The sequence below is a fragment of the Gadus macrocephalus genome, chromosome 2, assembly GCF_031168955.1.
Source record: "Gadus macrocephalus chromosome 2, ASM3116895v1".
NCBI classification, from domain to species: domain Eukaryota; kingdom Metazoa; phylum Chordata; class Actinopteri; order Gadiformes; family Gadidae; genus Gadus; species Gadus macrocephalus.
The window spans coordinates 3405743-3430625 of NC_082383.1; the positions used below are offsets into that span (position 1 = coordinate 3405743).

General features: G+C 48.3%; 2 protein-coding genes across 2 annotated transcripts; both read right to left on the reverse strand.

Moving 5' to 3' along the window:
• Nucleotides 1–633: 633 nt before the first annotated feature.
• Nucleotides 634–14492, reverse strand: fam83fa (family with sequence similarity 83 member Fa). The gene is made up of 5 exons (XM_060071201.1): nt 13954–14492; nt 5679–5846; nt 4332–4453; nt 3077–3957; nt 634–2978 (listed from the first exon to the last, which is right to left on the reverse strand). The coding sequence occupies exons 1-5, from the start codon at nt 14419–14421 to the stop codon at nt 2929–2931; spliced, it is 1689 nt and encodes a 562-aa protein (XP_059927184.1). The 5' UTR covers nt 14422–14492; the 3' UTR covers nt 634–2928.
• Nucleotides 14493–15121: 629 nt separating this feature from the next.
• grap2a (GRB2 related adaptor protein 2a) lies at nt 15122–24134 on the reverse strand. Its single transcript, XM_060071446.1, has 7 exons — nt 23789–24134; nt 18192–18425; nt 17952–18043; nt 17641–17760; nt 17239–17425; nt 16360–16461; nt 15122–16091 (listed from the first exon to the last, which is right to left on the reverse strand). Exons 2-7 carry the CDS (start codon nt 18267–18269, stop codon nt 15663–15665), a joined length of 1008 nt encoding a protein of 335 aa, XP_059927429.1. The 5' UTR covers nt 18270–18425; nt 23789–24134; the 3' UTR covers nt 15122–15662.
• Nucleotides 24135–24883: the final 749 nt, after the last annotated feature.

The following is a 24883-nucleotide window of genomic DNA, read 5'->3' on the forward strand; positions in this document are numbered from 1 at the left end:
GGGGGCACAGCGGAACCGGCTCGGTGATAAGGTTGATGATTCGGTCCCTCCATGAGTCACCATGAGTCACCTGCAGAACTGACCTGACGGTCCCTGTGGACAGAGGTGTGTTGTCCCCTGATCCACCGTCCCTCCACTCACCTCAGCTCCACCCCCCCCACCCCCACCCCCTCCAGGTCCAGCATCTCAAAGGACCCCTTCTACGACCTGGTGACCTCGCGCCGGAGGAAGATCACCGGCAGCATCAACAGCAGCAACAACAACAGGAGTACCCAAGGACCCCGCTCTGAGCCTCAGAGCTGACCCTTAACGAGGCTGGGTCTGTAATTAAAGCGTCCCTTGTTCTTACACTCCCTGGAGCGCGGGGCTTTAACAACAGTCCCACAGTCAACTACCCTCTCAGTGTTGCACTGCTGTCACAGACCCACAGAGCTGCATGCAGGTTCCCTGGATCATGCGGAGCGTTTAAAATAAGATTGTGTTGTTATGTGATTGACCAGAAGTATTTTCTCTAGGTAGCCAATATGAATTTGAGAGTGTGAAGTGTTTTCTGTGTGTGTGTGTGTGTGTGTGTGGTGTGTGTGTGTGTGTGTGTGTGTGTGTCTTTAGGGCAGTTTATTAATGTTTTGGTTGTTTCAAATTGCAATAGCAAGTTATTACAACAGCATTTGTACAAAGATATGCAAACATCTTGCACAATTATTTGTGTTATTACATCGTATTTATTGACACGCAGATTAACATGGACCTTTTTCTATTTTTTTTATAATAAAGATTTAAATTAAAAGCAAAACCTGGTATCTTTTTGCCAACAGGTGGCATTAGTGAGTCACTTTGTTCTCGAGTTAAAAACAGCAGACCTCGAGGCGCTCGTCGGGAACAAACGAACAGGAACCGGAGAAATTGAACGGACATTGATTACCAATGTCATTGCTAATTGCATCAAGGTATTAATCACCTGATTAACAGCCATAGATTTTTAACCTGCTCCTATCCAAACAATCTCTGTGGGACTATGCTTCAAAGGTGAAGAGGAGTGATGTATTCTGAGATCCACATATCTGTTGACAATGCACCTGTAGAGCACCGCAGTGCATGCTCTCTTCCTGTTCACATTTCCGGCTGTGCATGTATGTGTGCATGCATGTATATGTATGTGTGTGCATGCGTGTGTGTGTGTGTGTGTATCCTGCATATTTTAAAGACTGTCAGCGGTTGCGAAATAGCCTTTAATTGCAAACATTTACACCACTTTACATGTCACTGGTATTTCAAGTTGTCCTGAGGCTTCACATTATAATTCCTTAGTAATTCTCAAGTCTCTCTTCTAAAGAAGAACATACAAACTGCAAGGCAAAAAGTGTAGAAAACCTGGCAATGTGGCGATAGAGTCGCCGCCTCCTCTCGAAGACATCTGCTTCTGGAAGTCTCCGTTCTACACACTGAGACATCTGCTTCTGGAAGTCTCCGTTCTCCACACTCATCCAGAAACCGACACTCCTGTTTGAACACTTTTCGTATCGCCATGGTAACCGAGAGAGCCCGCACAGCCGGAATGCCAGTTGCCAACCAGGGCAACACCTAGGCAACCAATCCGGATCAATTATACAAAACTATAGCACGTCTATTAAAAAAAAAATATATTGCATCATAACCTGGAGCGGCGGTGTCAGTCTGAAAGGGTTATCTGTGACCTGCTGTCCTTCAGCAGCTCATGAAATGATCTTTAATAGGAGTGTTCTCTGGTAGGACTGTTCTTTAATAGGACTGTTCTTTAATAGGTCTGTTCTTCAATAGGTCTGTTTGGCACTGGCTGCACCGTTGAGTACCAGGGAGCCTCTGAGTTGGGGAAGTCTTGAGGGACGATCCAGAGAAAGAAGTTCTGAGTGGGAGACACCTGGCAGAAATCGATTTCATGCCCATACGTGGTTTAAAAAACCATCCCGCCAATCAGCGTGCCGCTCTTGTAATAAACAAAATTCCTCCTAAATTGAGGCTCCAGCCCTTGAGTGTTGATTGTCCTGTCATTGATTTATGAACAGGCCTGAGGCCAGACAGATGTGAAACATAACATGAACTCAGACCGGGCTGGATTCACGAGGCTAGGGGTGCATCCGAATACTAAGTATATACTATTTCTGTGCAGTGTCTACTACTTGACCATTAATGTAGTACGTTTCTACAGCTATGCGTAGAACCGTCTCAAACGCTTCCAAACACCACCGAAACGCCTCTGGATGTTTGGAGATGACCTATTTCCCCTCTGTGCGCTGCACATCAGATGCCGGCAAAATTAAAGTCACCTGCGATAACTTCTTCTTCGGGTACCGGACTCTGGCTGAATTGTGGGATAGCGTAGTGACCTACCGTTGTATACTGTGGTGGTAGTACTCATTCGGAAACTTTTTCGCCTACTGCACAATGCGTACTGAGGCATTCGGACGCGCTATATTTGTGACGTACTACACAATGCCTACTACATAGCAGTCAAGTATGAGTATTCTGATGCAGACTAGGACTAAGGGGTAGTGGGGTAGGGCATCAGTCAAGGAAACAAGGATTCAAAGCCAGGGACTTGTGGGTAACATCGGCCAAACCAAGCAACACCATGTGGTCCGATCCAACAGCATGGCTGATTACTGCCGGGCCGGGGACTAAACATGCATGTTGATGTGGAGGGCGTGTGGAGGACGATTGCTCAAAGCACACCAGGTGTGCAGCCTCACTCAGCCCCAGAGGCCAATCAGACTGACTCGGGCCAGGTGAGGCTGCTGAAACATCCTCCACACACACTGCACAGGTTGTTCAATTGAGACATGGGACCCAGCTCCTCCAGAGTACAGGGGGGACCTCGATGGCAGCCCTAAGACGGCCCTACACTTTATCCGCACTGCAGATCAAGCACTCCTATACGGGCTCATTGCATCCTCAGGATTGAATGCAATTCTTCTTCTGGGATCGCTTCCGGCCTTTGTAGCCTGTGGGCAGAGAAACACGGGGGTCAGGTCAGCGGAACAAAGACAGGGACCGTAAGGAGAAGCAGCGGCAGAGGGAGGTGTGAGGTGAGTGTACGAACCGTCGGGGTCGTCCTCCGCCGTGTTGAGGGTCATCAGGGACATGCTCCTCTGGGGCAGCTTGGACGGCTTCTTGCTCTTGATCTTCACCACGGGGGGCTTCTCCAGGGGGTCGAACGAGTCCTCCGTCTCCCTGGCGACGGCGCTAGGGCGGGCCGCCGGGCTGGCCGCCGCCGGGCTGGCCGCCGCCGGGCTCCGGCTGACGGGGGCCGGGGCGGGGGAGGGCGTCGGCGTCGGCGGCGGCGTGACCACGCCCTCGTCGAGGTCCTCTGAGATCTGGTTGATCCCCCGGCCCTTCAGGAAGCCCCGGAAGGAGTGCAGCGGTTTCTTGGCCCCGGGCGCCAGAGTCTTCTTGGAGCCTCCCTTCCCGTCCCCTTCCTCCTCGCTCCCGGGCCGCGGCGGCGAGGGCGGTTTGGGGGCGGGGGGGCTCAGCTGGGGGGGCCCCCCGTTGACCTTCTCGGTGCTGTCCCCGATGGCGTGCCGGAGCTTGTTGAGGAAGCCATTCTGGGCGGAGACGGGCGGGGGGCTGGGGGGCGAGGAGACGTCCTGCAGAGAGCAGGTGCGGCTCAGGCTGTTGCCCACCACCAGGGAGTACTTGGGGTTGTGGTACTTGTGCGCGGGCACCTTGACGTTGTTCTGGCTCTGCTCCTTCAGGGACACCTGGAAGCGGGAGATGGAGACGCTGAGGGCCGGGGCTTTGGCCTTGACCACGGGCTTCAGCAGCGGCGTGGCGGGCGGCCGCGTGATGCTGAACTCCTTGAAGAGGTCCACCTCCTCGGACGCCGCGTACATCTCCCGGAAGTCGTTGTCGAAGAAGTCGACCACGTGGCCCGTCATCACGGTGATGGTGTTGCGGTCCAGCCGCGAGGAGCTCCAGGTGAAGCTGGGGGCAGGAGGACACGTCACGGAGGGGTTAGGAAGATCAGAGGACGGGGAACAAGGGATGGGCTGCAGAGAGAACACCGAGCGGCGGACGATCTGACATAAGAGAGACCAAACGCTAACATGCCCCCGCGGTGTGGGTGTAGACAATAACTAACGGGGCTGTAGAGGAGATTGTTAGATAAAGCCAAAGCCAAGAGTCAGCTTTTTATTTGGAATAGACTTATGGTTGGCTGTCCACCCGCCTCCTGTGTGAAACCATTACAATTTTTGACCAATTATGAAGCATCTCGGGCACGCTGCGCCTCTCATGGTGGAGGAATGGTGGAGGGAGGGGTTTCAGACCAGCCTGTGGCCCCGTAGCAGCAGACTCACCTGTAGGAGCCGAACATGACCTTCTCGCCGTCCACCAGCATGTACTTGGAGCTCAGAGACCCCGGGAGCTTACCGACGGAGAGGGCAAGCCCCGCCCCCTTCACCGACCGCACACGGAGGTTCTGCGGACAGAAAGATCCTGGTCACACACTGGTTACACACTGGTCACACACTGGTGACAAACTGGTTACACACTGGTTATACCCTGGTTACACACTGGAAACACACTGGGTACACACTGGCTGGATCACGCGGCCTGCAGTAGGCCGCGTCGTAACCAAAGTCAACCTTCACACAAAACAGGGAGGCTGCAGAGACAGGAAGAGCAAACCCACTTGGCACACACACCGAGCAGATCTGTTTACCGAGCAGAGAGAGAGAGAGAGAGAGAGAGAGAGAGAGAGAGAGAGAGAGAGAGAGAGAGAGAGAGAGAGAGAGAGAGAGAGAGAGAGAGAGAGAGAGAGAGAGAGAGAGAGAGAGAGAGAGAGAGAGAGAGAGAGAGAGAGAGAGAGAGAGAGAGAGAGAGAGAGAGAGAGAGAGAGAGAGAGAGAGAGAGAGAGAGAGAGAGAGCTGCTTCCCATTGCCCTCACAGCCTTGCCCGGGCGGGATTCTTCCGGGCAGTGGGACGTGGCCCATCCCCACAGCGGGAGGAGAATCGGAGAGCCCCCATTCACCGCCGGCCTCGCCTGACCCCATGAAGGCTTCCTGCCCCTCCTGCCCCTCCTGCCCCTCCTGCCCCTCCTGCCCCTCCTCCCCCTCCTCCCCCTCCTCCCCCTCCCGTGGCTCCCTGGCCCAGAGATCAGGTGACATCCAGGAGAGAGAGGCTGAACCAATTATTCTATTTTATCCTATTTTTTACTTATCACTTATGCCCCTGCTTGTTTATATATTGTGTTATATTGTATATATGATAGTCACTGTTTGTTCATTGTTTATTGTCTTTATGTATGCACCTTATTCACCAAGACCAATTCCTTGTTGGTGTAAACACCCTTCTTGGCAATAAAATCCTTTCTGATTCTGACTCTAAACCATGTCCAGCTGACCGCGCCCTCCTTCCCGGTGTCCAGGAGCCGAACCCACAAAGAGGGAGAAGCCCCGAGCGCCTCAGAACTCTGTCGTTGCTGCGGGTTTTGTGATTTATGGTTCATGTTTTATGGGTGAATTCCTTCTGATCAGCCGATGGCGCCGTGCCCTCGTCCTCCGCTCTGGTTCAGCTTTATACCACGTGTGTGTATGTTTGCGATTGTGTGTTTGTGTGTGTTTTCCTGATTAAGTGTTAATGTGTGTGTGGTTCCTGATTGTGTGTTCATGTGTGTCCCTGTGTGTGTCCCCCCCCCCCCTCACCCGTATCTGCGCAGCGTTGATCTGCAGGCGGCCGCACATGTCCAGGAAGTGGGGCACGCCGGCGGCCTCCAGAACGGCGTAGACCGCCACCCCCCGCCGGGACAGAGCGTCCAGCAGGTCCTGCAGGATCTGCAGGTCTGTCAGACGGTCCATCACTATGGCAACCACCTGGGGAACACAGAACCACAGCTAGAACCATCACACAGAACACCAGCTAGAACCATCACACAGAGCACCAGAACCATCACACAGAGCACCAGAACCATCACACAGAACACCAGCTAGAACCATCACACAGAACACCAGAACCATCACACAGAACACCAGAACCATCACACAGAACACCAGCTAGAACCATCACACAGAACACCAGAACCATCACACAGAACACCAGAACCATCACACAGAGCACCAGAACCATCACACAGAGCACCAGAACCATCACACAGAGCACCAGAACCATCACACAGAACACCAGAACCATCACACAGAACACCAGCTAGAACCATCACACAGAACACCAGAACCATCACACAGAGCACCAGAACCATCACACAGAACACCAGAACCATCACACAGAACACCAGCTAGAACCATCACACAGAACACCAGAAGCATCACACAGAACACCAGCTAGAACCATCACACAGAACACAAGAACGACCACTAGAACCATCCCACAGAACCACAGCCAGAACCAGCGATATCAGCCTTTGCGGTTGTATAACCGCTGCGATCTAATAAAAAAAATAATTAGAAAAATATTAATAATAATAATTTGTATTTTTCTTATTTATTCTATTTATGTTATATAGTTGTACGATTGAGAAATATACATAATATATAATATATAATATATTTTTTATTATTTATTTAATTTTGAAAATATAGTTTTTGGATTTTTTAATACTAGTTTAAGTTTGTATGTTTGAGTTGAGAAATAAACATTTTAAAATGATCAGTAATCTGCGTGCATTTTCCTTGATAACCAAGCAAGTAGACTCATGACATGACACTATTTGTTTATTATATCGCAATCCACCAGAACCACTGCTAGAACCACAGCTAGAACCATCACACCACAGCTAGAACCATCACACCAAAGGCTAGAACCATCACACCACAGCTAGAACCATCACACCACAGCTAGAACCATCACACCACAGCTAGAACCATCACACAGAACCACAGCTAGAACCATCACACCACAGCTAGAACCATCACACAGAACCACAGCTAGAACCATCACACCACAGCTAGAACCATCACACCACAGCTAGAACCATCACACCACAGCTAGAACCATCACACCACAGCTAGAACCATCACACCACAGCTAGAACCATCACACAGAACCACAGCTAGAACCATCACACAGAACCACAGCTAGAACCATCACACAGAACCACAGCTAGAACCATCACACCACAGCTAGAACCATCACACAGAACCACAGCTAGAACCATCACACCACAGCTAGAACCATCACACCAAAGGCTAGAACCATCACACAGAACCACAGCTAGAACCATCACACCACAGCTAGAACCATCACACCACAGCTAGAACCATCACACCAAAGGCTAGAACCATCACACCACAGCTAGAACCATCACACCACAGCTAGAACCATCACACAGAACCACAGCTAGAACCATCACACAGAACCACAGCTAGAACCATCACACAGAACCACAGCTAGAACCATCACACAGAACCACAGCTAGAACCATCACACAGAATACCAGCTAGAACCATCACTCAGAACACCAGCTAGAACCATCACACAGAACCACAGCTAGAACCATCACACAGAACCACAGCTAGAACCATCACACAGAACCACAGCTATGACCAGAACACAACACCTTTGGAGCACCAGTTATTTCATAACTCTGTGTGTGTGTGTGCGCGTGTGCGTGCGTGCGTGCGTGTGTGTGTGTGCAACAAGGGCATGTGACTTATTTCTTCGACAATTCAGTGTATTAATATTTCAAATCAATGACTCAATAATTATGAGCTATAAAGTCTGTGTGGTTCCAGGGGGTTTCAGAGCTATTACTCATCCATTACTCATTCCCGTCACATGTCAGTGAGTCCCCAGGGACCTAACAACAGACGACAGCACTAGGATTCATTGCCACACATTCACAGGAGGAACTTCGCCAGAACCCGTTTTTCCGAGCGCTTAAGAGCAGAGCTACGGAGAATAGGAGGATTTGTTGTAATTACTGCAGCCTCTCATCCTGTTCACAGTTTCTATAGATGATCACACCCAGGATTCACACATGGAGGTTAAACCATAAGGATCGCTTGATTTATTAGTAAAGGGTTAGTTAAGGCTAAAGAGGCCGTAGGTACGATTTAAGAGTTATCCTTCGAGTTTAATTAGTTAGAGATGCCTTAGCCATCCATCCAGTGTTCTGATTGAAACTAGTTCCATTGCAGGTTACGGGAACCTACGGGTTGTCGATCACTGGTAATAATTCACAATGGCGGAGAAACAGGGAGGGAGGGAGAGGGGGAGGGAGGGAGGCTGGGAGGGAACTATTTATAAGGTTGTTTATTTTCTAAATCTCTTTCACTATCTTCCTCTCTCTCTCATTACAGCTCTCAAATCACCTTTAACTGCTATCCGTCTAAACTGTTTTTGGAACAGTACATCTTCATGTTAAATATTGACTTTACATCATATATTTACTTACCGGGTAACTGACAAACACTTTGAATGACTGAATAAAGCTGTAAAATGGTCGCTACCTTACGTCCAAAAACGTTACTGTAGTTACTCTAGTAACTGTAGCTACTCTAGTTACTCTAATAACCCTACCTAGTTACTCTAGTTTCTATAGTTACACTAGTGAGTCTGGTTATTCTAGTTATTCTAACTACTCTAGTTACTGTAGATACTCTAGTTGCCATAGTTACTCTAGTTACTCTAATTAGTTACTCTAGCTAGTCTGTTACGCTAGATTTGGATGTAAAGTAACTGATGAATCCAAATAGGCTTTAATCTATATGATTATGAATTACTTGCAAATATGAATAGATGTGACATCGTCAACCCTATAAAATTGTGTTACAATATTTTTTCAAATGAATAAACTGACGGTTGAAATCTATGCAAAAAATCCAACCCCGAACCCTGCTCTATAGTGAAACTGAATGAATATGGATGTCTGCTCTCCCCTGCGGCGATGATGCACTAGGCTTTGAAACATACAGCGACCGGGGCAGGACACAGCACGCACACAGAGCCGGCTGAACCTCTAAAGACACAAGTGTTGAAACATACACATTGTGTGCATCACTTCCCCTCCTAAAACATATCGATGTGAATCTTTACCTCAAGGCTGCTTACTAAATACAAGGCGATTACATCCAAGGGCGTCAGTTTGTTTTTAGAAGTGGTGGGGACAATAACCATAAGCTTGAGTGTGGTTTGAAAAGTGCTGGGTACCCTTATGTAAGCTATTCATCCATTCAACGCTGCATTACAATATGCTCTACAGTGTATAGTCAGGTGTTGAAAATCCTATTCGAACAATAAGTTGAAAACACAGTTTGTGTTTTGGCTTGTTTTGCAAAACTGCGTTGGAAACACCATGGTATTGGCTCGGGATATGTAATACTAATACACACAGGACAAAGAACAGTGTTGGCAATTTAACACTTATCTTGACATCAACAAAGTTTACCAGACAAACAATGCCAGACTGTAAAGGGGGTACGAAATGAAACGAGGTACTGAGCATCAGCCTTTTGAAGACGAGCAAGGGCTGCTGGTAGCATATGTTATGCTGCATTAAAAAAAATAAAAAAAACAAGCGCCCAGAGGAGAATTGCATCTGCCAAATCCTGACCACCAGTAAACACTTGCGAAGGACCAATGTAGACTTCACTCATTGCAACATCATTAGCAAATTGCCCGCAGATAAAATCCCCTACAGTTTAGGATAATCACACAGGTTATGCGAGAACATATTTATGTCAGGATAGGCCTACCAGGCTCCAAGTCGTCACATATCTCAATCAGACAAAACAACTATAACCACATTGGCATAGCAATCGCACCGTGTGTAGCTGCTACTAGCTGCAATCTATACAATGCATACTAGCTGGAGCCCCAACCAGAATCAGATCACAATTGCTTAAGACCGTGGGTAACCTTTGGCCAGGTCATCACGAGCAAACAGAACCAGCAGCAAAGTTTACGTAAAGCAATTTCTTACCTTATGTGGCCCTCCACATGCAGGCTAAATGATGTATCCATATCGTGTCACAAACATGCTTTTTACAGGAAGCAAAAGGACCGGCTATTTTCTGAATAAAAATGTCAATTTTGGCTGTCTATCTTGAAACTTCTCCAGTGCGTTCACACCAAACGCGACGGGGCAACAAGATCCCATACAAAGTGAACGTATAGACGCGTATCGGGCGAATTTCTTGGATTTGTTTTGATTTGTCGCGCCACACTTTCGCCGTGCACAGGCGAGCGCGTTCACGAGGATTTGTGGCGCGACAAATTCGCTCGAGTTGAAATATTTGAACTTTGACACGAATTTCGCGTGATGACAGCCAATCAGCGTTCAACAGCGTGGCCACTGAGTGACATGTGTAACGTAACAGCCAATCAGCGTTCAACCGTCAAACTCAGTGCAGTGCAGTCCGGGGTGAACTGCAGCATGGAGGAGAAAGTGATTGTTGCCGTTTGCGACTCTCGGAGCTCTATATATAATAGTATATCATATAATATAATTGTATATATAACATAATGGCAAAAAGCTCTGTGCGCATCCGGATGGCCGTAGCGCGGGGAGCTCATAGGGATTGGGCTTCTCGGGAGTCTGGGTTTGTTTACCGGCGTTGCTATGGGTTCCGGTCGTGTGTGTTCCAACGGTTTATTAGGTAGGTCTATCTAATAAATGATGTCTTCGTGCGCGCCTATCGCATGATTTTAGACTCGACGAATTCGATTGAGTATGTGGGGATTTTTTCAGTCGCAATTGGTTTGCACATTTTTAAAAGTGGTGGGGACAAAATTCGTATTTCAAATAGTGGGGGGGACATGTCCCCCCCGTCCCCCCGTAATCGACGCCTATGATTACATCATCAAAATAATCCCCAATTAGACGTCCTGTAAACAGTGTGACAGCAGGTAAGTATTGTTGGAGATTTAGTTGATATACTGTCTCAAGTAGACTATACAGGGACAGGTTCATAAACAGGGAAAGGATGTTGAGGTTTTGGTTAGTAATATGTTAGGACGGTTTTTGTTGGTAACATGTTATGGTTTGTAAGAAGCTGAGTTATTAGTAACATGTTGAGTTATGGTTGGTAACATGTTGAGTTATGGTTTGTAACAAGCTGAGTTATTAGTAACATGTTGAGTTATGGTTGGTAGCATGTTGAGTTTTAGTAACATGTTGAGTTACGGTTGGTAACATGTTGACTTATCGTTGGTAATTCCAAGTTATTGTTGGTAACATGTTAGGTTATGGTTGGTAACATGTTGCTTTATAGTTGGTAACATGCAGGGGCGGACTGGCCATCGGGAATACCGGGGACATCCCCGGTGGGCCGATGGCCCAAATTACTATTATGTACCGGCCCACGCCCATCAGCCCTACAATGGTTATCACAGCGGCACAAGCGTCACATCACAGCGGCACATTTTCTCCAAGAGCTATACCTATCTAATCACATTCGCACTGACTGACTTTTATACTGCTACTCGCAATCGGTCTTCACACTCATGGTGACTATTTTTCGATTTTTTTTTTTAAGTGTCTTCTAATATGTGTTTTACAGACTTCGGAAGTCCAAAGTAAGAAAAGATCTCCACCTTATTAATAAACACCTCTAAATTGGTTCTTACACAGCCGAAGTGTTCTCAGCTGTGCGGATTGAGGTAGAGAATTTGGATTTGCATACATACACGCAACGCTGCACCCAGTTCTACGCATGCGCTCAACCCATGAGGAGAAAGGGATTGTTAGCGGCGAATGTCTCCAGCTTGAGACCCGCTGAGGGACCACCGCCGGAGGCGGAGGTGCCTAAGCGCTGCCCGGCAACGATCCCTTTCTCCTCCTTGTCGTGGTTCAGTCTACTTCACATTGATGAGGACGTTGAAGAACCAGGAACGTCGGAGAACCCAACGCGGTCGTTTGAGATTCATAATATCGGCTCACACATCTTTTGGCCGTTATAATATTATATGATATAGATATCTATGTAGGCTATATGATAATATTTTGACATAGAGCTCCAGGACTCCCGTGTGTTCTAGAATATTTACAGAACACGGCTAAAGGCTGTGTGAGCCTCGCCATTGCGATACATCCACTGTAAACAGAGCGAATGGTACCGTGGCTGCAAGCTGCTCAGGGCCACACCCTCCTCATTTGCATTATAGCTACAGCCACCAAAACAGCGCATTTGGGGGAAGCTCAATGTGCGACTGGCTCGGAGTGGCTGTAACTCTGCACCACGGCTGAATTTCGGGAACGTCGTTATGTAACTTACTGTTTTGTTATGCACCTTCAGCACCCCTACACACACAAACAATCACACACCCAGCATGCAACACTACTGATACCACTGATGTTCACACCCCATCGTATGTTCTGTTCTGTTCATTTCTAATATATTGTTCATGCTAATTCTACCCTCTGATTCCAGTTTCTTTATTGTGTGGTCTTTCTCTGCTGACATTCATTCCTTAAGGCTTTGTAGTTATACTTGTATAACCATCTGATATTAGCCAAGAGTTAAGCATATTCATCTAGCAAACTATACCTCCCTTGGAGTGTTACAATAGCCAATAATCATTTTATTCCATGTGTCCATCCAGGCAAATTGGTGGATCCAAATGTTATTAAAAAACAAACATACATATATGATGTAATTTCTTTGTAATCATCCAAAATAATGTTAAGTGTATGGGTATTTTTCCCAGAAGGCCACTGACTGTTCGATACGCGCGATCCATTGAGTGGGCAACGCGGCGTGTAGGCCTACTTAGTGGGCCGCGCGCGTGTATTGAGTGGGCCGGTCTGACAGAAACTCCCGGGCCACTTTTTCCCCCCAGTCCGCCCCTGCATGTTAGGTTATGGTTGCTAACATGTTAGGTTATGGTTGGTAACATGTTAGGTTATTGGTAATATGCTCACGAGCCTGTGCAGCTCACGAGCCTTTCACCTCGTCTGTTATGCGTTGGTCACGTGCTCGCGCATATAAACCTACTGTGATAGATATATACTTTATTAATATATATCTAGTAATGTAATTATATGTAATTAGTGATGCCTGCGTATTAGCTTAAACAACACTAAACAACATCGATTCGAATCTGCACGACATGGCTCCGCGTGGAGCTCAGCCGATCACGAGGAGCTGATTGTTTTGGCGCTGATCGCGGGCCTTGCGTGTGCTCAGGCGCCGGCAGCGAGCTGCGAGTCCTGATCTGAATCTCACTCTCTGGAGCTGCTTGTCTGGCTCCGCGCGGCTTTGCATGTTACGACACGCTTGTTATGAGACGCGCCACTGTGAGGTGTGAGAGCAGGCAAACGTCAAGTCGACTAATGAACCCAGGTACGGAGGTGTTTAATATATAATCTGGTTCTGGTATGGAGGCGTTAAATAAACTGGTTCTGGTATGGAGGGGTTCATATATAGACTGGTTCTGTTCTGGTATGGAGGGGTTCAATGCATGAACTGGTTCTGGTTCCTGGTATGGAGGGGTTCAATAGGCTACATGAACTGGTTCTGGTTCCTGGTATAGATTTTTTAATCTAAGGATGTTCTGAACTGCTTGACGGACGGCAGGTATAGTTTATAGATTGTATTAAGGTCAACGTTTATTACTTATTACTAACTAATTAAATGAGTCCTGGCTTACATAAATAAGACACTTTGAGAGTTTGAAACCCATTCCTCTTTTGTTGTAGGCCTACCTATACGGGGAATGGGTTAACCTAGCGATTTTTAGTGCTTGGCACTTGGTTCTATGAACATCCTTACTGTAACGACAGAGATCTATTGTTGTTTCTCTTCTGACAGATGTAGGTAGCCTATTTATATTAAGTGGCTTTGGATAAAATCGTCTGCTAATTTAAATGAATGTGAATGAAAGTTAAACCTTTGAGAGTTTTCTTCCCTTTACATTCATCGACAACTTAAACAACTGCTAATGAGGCCCTGGCCATGCTTTGATACCAGATGATTATGAATCATAATGCAAACGCAGTTAAACGTGATGAATAAAGTGGGTTACCTTGTGGGACTCCTGGATAAGCTTCCGGACCACCTGCTTGATGTGCGGCCCGTTCTCCTTAGGCGGGTGGGAGTACATCACCACCCGGGAGGCCCCCCGGTACACCCCGTTCCCCGGGACCCAGCCCGCGTCCAGCGGGGGGATCTCCGTGTCCGACATCTCGGGCCAGTAGGTGGAGTGCACCCCCGAGTCGGCGCTCGACGCCTTGGACTTCTCGCCCTCCGACTCCGAGTCGCTGTCCGAGGTGTACGCGTCGAAGGTGTTCCTGAGACTCTGGACCTCCTGCGCGGATAAGAAGTCCTTCACGTTGTCCTCCTTCAGGCGCATCTTGAACGCGCCGTCCCCGTTCCTCACGAGCTGCTCGATGGCCGCGCGCTGCTCCTCGCTGTAGTAGAACTCGGGTCTGGTCTCCGGGACCTTCTCGTTGACGTGGTCTTCGTCCAGACACACCACCTGGGACTCGGCCATCGCGGACAACGGGTTCAGAGAAGAGTCTCCGGTTCCTCCGTTGCGCTGCAGACTTTACCTGACCTCCTCAGGTAGATGGAAGGTGACGCAATAAGGTGTACAGGGGGAGGAGTCAAGAGCTCCGGCGGTTTTAACCCGCTGATTGGACGAGTTTGCATTTTGATAGAGGCAGTTAAAAGGAGTTTAAATGGAAATGAATGACTCGTATTGCTACACCGTTTAATGTGAAACCAGTCAGAGGGGAAACCGTTGACAAAACACATTTGTCAACGGAAGGCAGTATATTCAAAGGGACATCTTTTACAGCCGTTTGGAAAAGAAACATCTGCCAACAGTCACTCACAGGCAGTAAAGACAGCATCAGCTAACACTGAACTACAGTGAAGGTCTACTTTGGGGTTTAGATAACAGGCGGATCAAGTGCATTGTCCCATGTTCTCCTCATTGACATGAGATCACGCATCTCTGTAAGAACAGCTGGTGGTCCTCCATGGGCCTTCATTGCAGCATCATCCCAGGTCTGCGTGTTCTAGGTGAAGCAGGGGCGGTTCTAGACCAATTTTCATTGGGGGGCCAGACTGGGGCCAGTTGTTTTGTAGTAATGCTACACTGTTTTGTATTGCTACACCGTTTTGTATTGCTACACCATGTTTTTAGTTTAGTACTAAGCAACGGCATTCAAAAACACAATATACAATAATTGGCTTTTTCCCGTTGCAGCATTTATTATCTATTTATTAGCATTTAAGTGTCTCCTTCAGTTACAGCAATTGTCAATATTATACATTTGAAATGTTTCATTGGCTAAAGCAATTGTCAATATTACAACATTTTGGGTTTCCTTCACTGACATCAGTATCATTCATCCCCAACAGCAGTAAAGTCAGTATGACATGTTATAAATCTCAAGTTCCAACCTGTGCGTCAGTGCCACACCATCGCAAGCAATTGATCCCCGACGTAAAAAGAAAAAAACATTTCGAGGGGGGGGGGGGTACGAGCTCAGTTTTACGGGGGCACTGGCCTCTGCTGGCCCCCCCCCTAGAACCGCCCCTGAGATGAAGGTTTGGTCTTCAGTAACACCTTGGATCAATGCTCCTCACTGCTCCTCCTCCTCCTCCTCCCCCTCCCCCTGCTCCTCCCCCTCTTCCTCCTCCCCCTCCTCCTCCTCCTCCTCCTCCCCCTCCCCCTGCTCCCCCTCCTCCTCCTCCTCCTCCTCCTCCTCCTCCTCCCCCTGCTCCTCAGATCGGCGTGGTGTAGTTGGCGGGGAACAGGCCGCTCCTCCCTCTCAGCCGGCCCCTCCACCACGACGGATCGCGGCAGTCCAGCACCTCGATGACGTCACCAGCACAGAACCCCAGCTCGTCCTCCTCCTCCACCTGGAAGCTGTACAGCGCCCTCACCTGGACAGAGGCCGGCCTCACCTGGACGGAGGCCGGCCTCACCTGGACGGAGGCCGGCCTCACCTGGACGGAGGCCGGCCTCACCTGGGCCGAGCCCGCCCTCATCTGGGCCGAGGCCGGCCTCCCCTGTAGCGGGGCTCCCCTGCCCCTGGTAGGGTCCGCTCTCACCTGTACGGGGGCTCCCCTGCCCTGGGTGGGGTCTGCCCTCTCCGGGAGGGGGGCTACCTTCACCTGGAAGGAGGCCTTCATCTGTGCAGGGGCCACCCTCTGGGAACACACACACACACACATGAAGACACATATTTAAACACACACACACACATGCAGACACACTCAAACTCACCGCAGCACTCTCATATATGAGGACGTAGATTCCATCACACCTATGGAAACGCACATTGGTATATACAGTAACCACATATCATTATACACACAGACATGGTGTTTAAAACCCGAGGAACTGGTTGCACCCTCGGGCGATCTCAGTGTGTGTGAAACGCAGTGTGTGTGAGCTGAATGATTGACAGGCTCCCACCTGAGGGGCCGCTGCAGGCCCCGCCCCTCCCGCGAGTGGGCTCCGCCTCCCAGCTGCTTCAAACTGGTCGGTCGGCTCCGGCGCCAACACCACCCCCGCGTTCTGAGGAGAAGAGAGATGGTACAGTCCACTCAGTCCCTGGCTGGCTGATCTGAACGCCTGCTGCAGCAGCCTGCCATCCACATGTCGGTCGAGGGGTGAAGGGGTGTAACACATTCTTTTTCGCTCATTCCTTGCTTCGACCAATCAGGTCGCTGGAGGCACATAATTGGCCGATACAAATTCAGCCAGCAGTAATAAGCACCAATAAGGTGTCTGTAAAGCTTTGAGATCCACACGTGTCGACTGGACACTTTACAAATGAAGGTACTCAGATCCTCTTCCTAAAGCTTCATCCTCCTGCGCTGATTAGTCTTCTCACGATTAGTCGGGTTAGCAGAACGCCTGCTAAACACGGTAGCACGGCCGGATCTGAGTTTACAAAACGTCGACAAGCCCTAGGGGGGCTTCACGTAGGACAGCTGTACAGGCAGACTGGGACCACCGGGGGGCTCCCAGTGGGACGGCGACACCAGGAGCAGTCTGTCTGAGAGACCCTTAGCCCGCTGGTCATAGCTGTAGATATGTTCACAGAGAGGACATGTTCCTCACAGACTGTCCAGGGGAAGGGCAGTGATACACGAGTGTAACGGGACGAGGCCTTAGGGACTGGGAGGCCGACTGCTGAACCTTTTCTCTCTGCTTCGCTGAGGCAGTGAGGCTCCCCTAGTTCATCCTACGACTTCCACCTCATTTGACCGACTTTAGGATCTTCATCGTGCCGTTGGCTACGTACTAACAATGTAGTAACAAACAGTGAGCGTGGCCAGGGGCCCGTACCTGGTGAGCGTTGGGGGCCCGGATGTCCTCGGAGCCGTCCTTCAGGTAGATCAGCCTCTGCTTGGAGATGGAGGTGGACTTGTAGAAGTCCACCAGCTGGTTGAAGGAGGTGAACTTCTCGGCCCACAGGAAGTACTGGCCCAGGTTGTCCTTGATGACCTTGAAGTGCTGCACGTCGTGCTCGTGCCTGAGGGCGGGGGCACAGGGGAGTGTGAGGAGGACGTCTGGTTCCTCTGCAGAGACCTTAATGCTGCCGCTCAACTGGGCTGGGCCGTGGCGACCATCTACCACAGTGTCCAGCATCAAAGAGGTGAACCTGTGTATTCATGTGTTATGTGACCTCAACAGAACCACACACATACTGACACACTGACACACACACACACACGTGCTCTGACCCACCTGACGGAGATGGAGAAGTCCCCCGGAGAGCTCTGGCTGCCGCGGATCAGGAAGTATCCGACGCCCTTCGTCATCAGGTCCTCTTCGGCGGAGCTGCGACTGGCGTCCTCCTGGAACCACCTGCCGACACAAACACAGCCGAACACCTGGTTCAGCCTGGACCCCACGTCCACACGCAAGTCCACAGACACGCTAAAGACCTGCTGCTGGTCCTGGTTCAGCCTGGACCCCACGCCCACACGCTCGTCTACAGACACCAACGTGTTGGATGAGGTCCTTGGCTGCACGCGGTCCAGCGGCAGAAGGCTCACCTTGGCATGTGGACGTCCAGGTAGTTCTGAGGCACGAAGCCTTCCTGGCCCTGCATCTCAGCATTGTACCAGCCGTTGTTGGAGGATAGGATCTGGATAACAGATCAGACAAACAGTTATACATCATCCTTCATGAGGTGCTGGAGGAGGGATTGGAGCGTTGCAGAGAGAGCAGACCGTAAACCGCCCCTGCATCAGCGTAAAGCTCTTCTCTCTTTTGGCCCAGTGGGGATCCCTTACCTTTAGGACGTCCCCCTTCCTGAAGCTCAGCTCAGTGGGTGACGACGCATCAAAGTCAAACTTCCCCACTGCCTCCATGGCGACAGTGGGCGAGAGAGAGAGAGAGAGAGAGAGAGAGAGAGAGAGAGAGAGAGACAGAGACAGAGACAGAGACAGAGACAGAGACAGAGACAGAGAGAGAGAGAGAGACCAGCAGCTTCTATAGCTTTGGGGGGGGGGGGCTTCTCGGTATGGCTTCATAGAAAAGGAAAGAGAGGAAGAAAATAATTAGAAGTTAGGAATCCGAAAGACCTTCAGATCCACAGACTGGGGAGCAGATCCAACATGAGCGCTTTCATCACTCAGGAGTTTAGAGGATTTATGATACCAGTTACATCTGCAATCTTTCAGATGTCTTGGTACAAGTCAAACTCTCCCATTAATATTCTCGTCACGTCCAGGGTTTCTCGGAAGCCCTCTGTATGACGTACACACAGTATAGTGAGTATCACGAGTACACAAGTACTTCAGAACGGGATGCATCATGCGGTCATGAGTTCATATTTGAATATTGTCACCGTTCCACCGTTGGTGCATGAACCTGTTGGGTAGGGTGGAGGAGACGGTGGCCTTTGTACCGCCAGGCAAAAACAACAACACAACACATCCCAACCATGTGGCACTCCCTGATATGAACAAAGAGATTCAAAACCATCTAGAAGGCAATAATTAAATCATTTGCAGCATACTGTGGGGTGTGTGTGTGTGTTGGTGATGAGGGGGGCAGATGTTTGTTGTTGGTTTGTGGTGTTCAGCGGTAGGGTAAATATATCAACCTATATCAACCTATATCGCCCCAAGCCAACCTATAAAATATTGGCTTGGGCAAGGATAGGATGGGCAACTGGCGGCCCGCGGGCCGCATGCAGCCCGCATCCTCACTCAGTGCGGCCCGCATCCTCACTCAGCCAGGCCCGCACATAAAAAAATTAAATAATAATAATAATAATAATAATAATAATTGATCGAGTTACAGAAAACTCGGTCAAGAAAGATGTCCACTTAAGTCGCCACTACAACTACTACAACTGCTTGTTGGGTTTGAGTTCATTGAGTTGTTGCACATGAAATGAATGTATGTTGGTTCAATTAACATACCGTACATAGGTTATGATTCTGGATGATTTTTTAGGTAGTGGCCATCCCCAAAATGCACCAGAATACAGGAAATCATATCTACCAAATTCAAAATTGTGTAGCTTCTCTCAGCTCACGTTTAGTTGAAGTGTGCAGTCATGTGGCCCTCCGATGGTTATGATGAAAAATGTGGCCCTCTTTATCATGAAAGTTGCCCATCCCTGGGATACAGTATCATTTAAGTATATAACGATAATGGCTCGAGGTTCAGAGTTTAGTAGAGGGCAACCCGGCCCTGATACCTTTTTTTTTTTTTTTTTTTTAAACATAAAGAATTATACGGGGACAAGGACAGATTACGAGAGGGTTTGGGGAGGTGTTTGTGAGAGGGAGAGAGTGTTTGTGAGAGGGAGAGAGTGTGTGTGTGTGTGTGTGTGTGTGTGTGTGTGTGTGTGTGTGTGTGTGTGTGTGTGTGTGTGTGTGTGTGTGTGTGTGTGTGTGTGTGTGTGTGTGTGTGTGTGTGTGTGTGCGGGAGGCCAGAGCAGCACAGAGGAGAGTTTCAGTCTGGTGAAATTAGTTAATATGTGTAGGCTATAGTTACAAAGAAAGGGAGAGAATAATTAAATGAACTGAATAAACAAATATGCAAAAATGAAAGAGGGGGGTGGATGGGCCTCATCACAACCCTATTGATTGATTAACAGTGGTAGTGGAGGTGAGGCCTATTTGGTGGGAGTACTGGTAAGAGGGATGCGAGGGCCGTGTCTCAGGCAGAGGGGGCCAGCGGAGCTATGACTGTAGGAAGTTGGAAAGTGAGGGCCAGGTTGGGTTATTACCAGTTGAGTTGTTTGAGAGTTCTAGTGAGATGTGATCTAATAGTAGGTTTTTCCAGATGGAAATATGAATATTATTTTTGGATTTCCAGTTTATGAGGATAGTCTTCTTGGCGACAGCTAGCGCAACCAACAAGGTTGTATTGCTAAAGTGATTTAAGTTGATTGTAGTGGTATCTCCAAGCAGACAGAGTGACGGGGAGGTTGGGATGCAGCAGCCAAAGAACGTGGTGAGTAGCCCTGTGATCTTCTCCCAGAAATGTGTAATAGGGGAGCAGTGCCAAAGTGCATGAATATAGGTGTCCGGGCAATTTTGGGTGCAATGGGGGCAGATGTCTGAAGTGAAACCCATGCGAAATAGTTTATGTCCTGTGAGGTGAGTCCTGTGGATAATTTTATATTGTATTAACTGTAGGTTTGTATTTTTAGTCATGAGAAAGGTATTTTTGCAGATTTGAGTCCAGAAATTGGCATCGGTAGAGATAGAGAGATCTGATTCCCATTTGGCAGATGGTAGACTTGTCGTGGTGTCTGTCTGTATCATTATTTTGTAGATTTTGGATAGTAATTTTTTTGTGCGATGGTATATTAATAAGCTGTGAGAGAGACAGGTGTAGGTAAATCTAAATTGGCTTTTGCGGTATTCACGGTTGCTTTAATTGCGGATTTAATCTGTAGATATTGTAAAATGTGTTTGTGGGTGAAGCCGAATTTCTGGACCAAGTCCGCGAATGTGGAGAATTTTCCGTCGGTGAGTAAGTGTTGTATATGTGTAATGCCTTTATCTTTCCAGGAGTGGAGGTTTAGGGTTATTTTATTAGAAGTGAAATCAGGGTTATTCCAAATTGGGGAGAGTTTTGAGGGTGAGTGTTTTGAGTTAGTAATGTTGTGGAATTTCCACCAGGCTGACAGACCCGAACTGATTGTGGGGGCTTTGAAACAGGGATGTTTTTTGATTGTTGGAGTGAGAAAGGCCATGTCAGAAATCTGGATGTCTTTGCAAATTGTCTGTTCTAAGTCTAACCAGGTGATGTCTGATTGGTTGTGGTGGATCCATTTGTGCACATATTGAAGATGATTGGCCAGGCAGTACAAGGTGAAATTTGGTGCTTCTAATCCGGCCCTGATACCTTGATGTGTTTTCTAATATTTGTGACATTTGGTGGAGAGGCAGCCGGTCCTCCACTGGAGAGCGGCCGTGTCTTGTGTCACTGGAGGCTACTGAGGCTGAATCACTCACACAGCACATGGATTATTCACACACGACATCTGCAGTGTGGCCCACAGACTCACGACCGGCACCGTCGGAGTTGGAATGCGGCCAAGTCACTCAGCAAGAAAGCAGCGTTGACTGACACGCGGCTTTGAGCGATGGTTATTATAGGCTTCAGGTGTTTTGTTGTCTGCTCTGTGAACAAAAGCCGCGCACCGAGATCACTTATCGACCCTGACGTCGTCTGGCTCCGTTCTGAGAGTTCATAACTCCACTGGCGGGAGGAGAGCGGAACCGACCACCAGGTTCTAGGTGGGTCAGCCCCGGGTCCACAGCCAATAGCTGGAGGCCTCGTGAGCAGTAGGCCCCGCCCCTACCTGCTCCTCAATGACCAGCATGTTTGTGTGGCTCATATGTCAAAGCATGTTGCTCCTGGTGGCCACTCAGATGGAGAGAGGAAACACCTTCTACTCACTCTGATGAAGACCTCCTCTTCCTCTGACTCCCACCCACTGTGACAAGATCCCGAACCCTTGAAGAGGATGTTCATGTTCATGTGAATACAATTAAATTGAAAAAAGTATGTTCAGTATTTTCTTGTACTTATAATAATAATAATAAATTCAATTTATATAGCGCCTTTCAAGGTACCCAAGGTCGCTTATACATGGTCTGCGTATTTGTGTCAGCGTAAAGCTGCATAATCGGTGAACCCCAGAATCACTTATTTCAGTTAACAGCTGGTCAAAGTATCGGTGCACGATATTTTAAATAAATCCTTGGTAGCTTTGATCCATCATCCGACTCACAGCGTGAAGCTTCAAACGGTTAATTGAATTGATTCCCCCTCGTCTGAACCCTTGACGAAGACTCTCAGCTCTTATCTGCCGAGTGGCCCTCGTTTCGGCTGGCGTCTCAACGAGCCAATTAGCGTCTTTCAGGCGGGACATAAAAAAAAATGACGATGATGAAATCCGTCTGAAATATAGTCTCTAACATCAAGAGCTCTATCTGATCATGGATTCGTTTAGAAGGAACCCCACCGAGTCTCTGAAGGCAGACGAAGACTCGGAATTATGAATCAGACGAACAGTTAAGGTTATGGATATGCAGCATTAATAACATGATAAATATACTGAGGTTGGCTATGGAGCCAAGATTCAGCCTGCCCTGGAGTGAATATTAAACCGATAGGATTGTTTGAGGACCTTCTGAATGTGACAAGTCTTCAACTGTCATCAGAATATGAGGAGCAGCCATGGTTAAACATGAGCTCCTTACCGTTGACGACCCTGTCACATCCGTCGGGGAAAAAACTCTAGTAGGCCTACTGAAAAAGGCAAAATTTCCAATGTCTTTGATAATGTAGAATAATAATACTAATGGTACTAAATAACACTTACAATATTAATATTAATTATGCATTTTAGCGAACAGTCATGTTCGATCCGTTAACAGGCAGTCAAATATGAGCAGATATGTAAATGTAGGCCTGTTCATGTAGCAACATAATCTGCTGCTACATGCAAACTCATTTAAATGAACTGTTTCTCCCCAGTGGGGAAGTTCGTCTCTAACGTCAACAAATTGAGTTTCCATGAATCCTACGCCCGTTCCAATTGGTGGGTAAATAGAACGGCTCTATTGAGGCAGAACAGGAGCGGCTCAATGGAGCCGGCGGCAGGGAGGCTGAATTGACCTCCACACACAGGCCACAGCAGCCCACCACTGTCTGGTTCAGATTCAGGTTTCAGAGTTGTTCCTTAAAGCAGTTTACTCACACTTTCCTAAACGGTCGTCTGAGTGCCGCGCAGTGTGCCTGAAATACAGGAACTTCCCGTAGGACGAGAGCGAGCCCAGATGCGTGGGGGCAACTTCCTGGTTCTCTCAGCACTAACAGGCCGTCTCTGATGACCGCAGAAGCAAGTGGGTGGGTTAGTTTGACCGGGGCCACCTTCCGTCACTATCTCCACCCCGACCCAAACTACACTCTTGGAATGTATTAATATGAAATTGTAAAGTTAAACTTACTTGATCATATCCTGACCTCCAAATTCACACAACATCAAGGTTCATATGAATAACAATATCGAGACAGCTACAACTACAGTTTGGTTAAGATTAAGTTCAGCATCTCAGGTCCACAAAGAAGATCAAACTCCATCCATTTACCAGCCAGCCTGTCTAGATATGTTAATACAATCACCTGCTCTATCACATCAATCAGAAGTTATTTCAGAGGGAGTATTGTGGAATTTGATTGTTTTTTCTGTTCAAGATTGGCCTGTTCATGCGTCTGACACATGATTTATCATTTCAATAGACCAATGTTTCAATTATTTTCTCTCTCAAGGCAATCATTATTTTCATATTACATACATAGTGAATAATTTCAATCAGATTCAGAAGGACCATATCCATGGCTGGAGCCTTACCTTCTAGTGTCCACTAATTGAACAGCCCTCAGACGGGTCAGTGAAGCTCTCTGACGGCTCGGGTTCAGGACTCCAGAAGCGTGTCCCGGGGGACCGACTAACGGTGATGCAGTTGGGTGTGACTCCTCCACGGCTACGGCTCAGCGCTGGCCTTCTGACGCCCCATGAGACCCGCGGTCGGCAGCTGGCTGTATGCACCATGCGACTCTGGACTCAAATCACGGAGCTGGTCGGCGGTCCGCTGACATCCCCTGCGGCGCAGCGGAAGACAAAAGTTCACGAGGGAAAGAAACCGTCGAATAGCGACACGGCGCTTCCTCCATTCACCACACATAGCGCTGACACACACACACACACACACACACACACACACACACACGCACGCACGCACGCACACACACACACACACACACACACACACACACACACACACACACACACACACACACACACACACACACACACACACACACACACACACACACACACACACACACACACACACACACACACACACACACGCACATGAAGCCTACTTGACTGTATACCTTCATATACTTGTGTAAACTACTTGGAAATTATTTGAGATAAGTATGAGTAGCCTAATATTTAGGTGACCTATCCTTAGCCTACTTCACGTCGTGTCGCCTGTAAGTTGTGTGTTGAATGCTGACTAATTAGCAGAAAAGGCTCGTAACATAAGGTCATACTAATCTTTGACTAATCTTGATTGATGCTGTGGGCTATCCTTAAAAACAGCCCAACTGACATAACAATCACAATTTGTGGTGATATAATTATCTATATATAATTATCATGAATCCAACCGAACACCAGTGATGTTCAGCAACTCTTTACGGAGCCGAGAGAGAGAGAGAGAGAGAGAGAGAGAGAGAGAGAGAGAGAGAGAGAGAGAGAGAGAGAGAGAGAGAGAGAGAGAGAGAGAGAGAGAGAGAGAGAGAGAGAGAGAGAGAGAGAGAGAGAGAGAGAGAGAGAGAGAGAGAGAGAGAGAGAGAGAGAGAGAGAGAGAGAGAGAGAGAGAGAGAGAGAGAGAGAGAGAGAGAGAGAGAGAGAGAGAGCGCGCACGTTTGTATC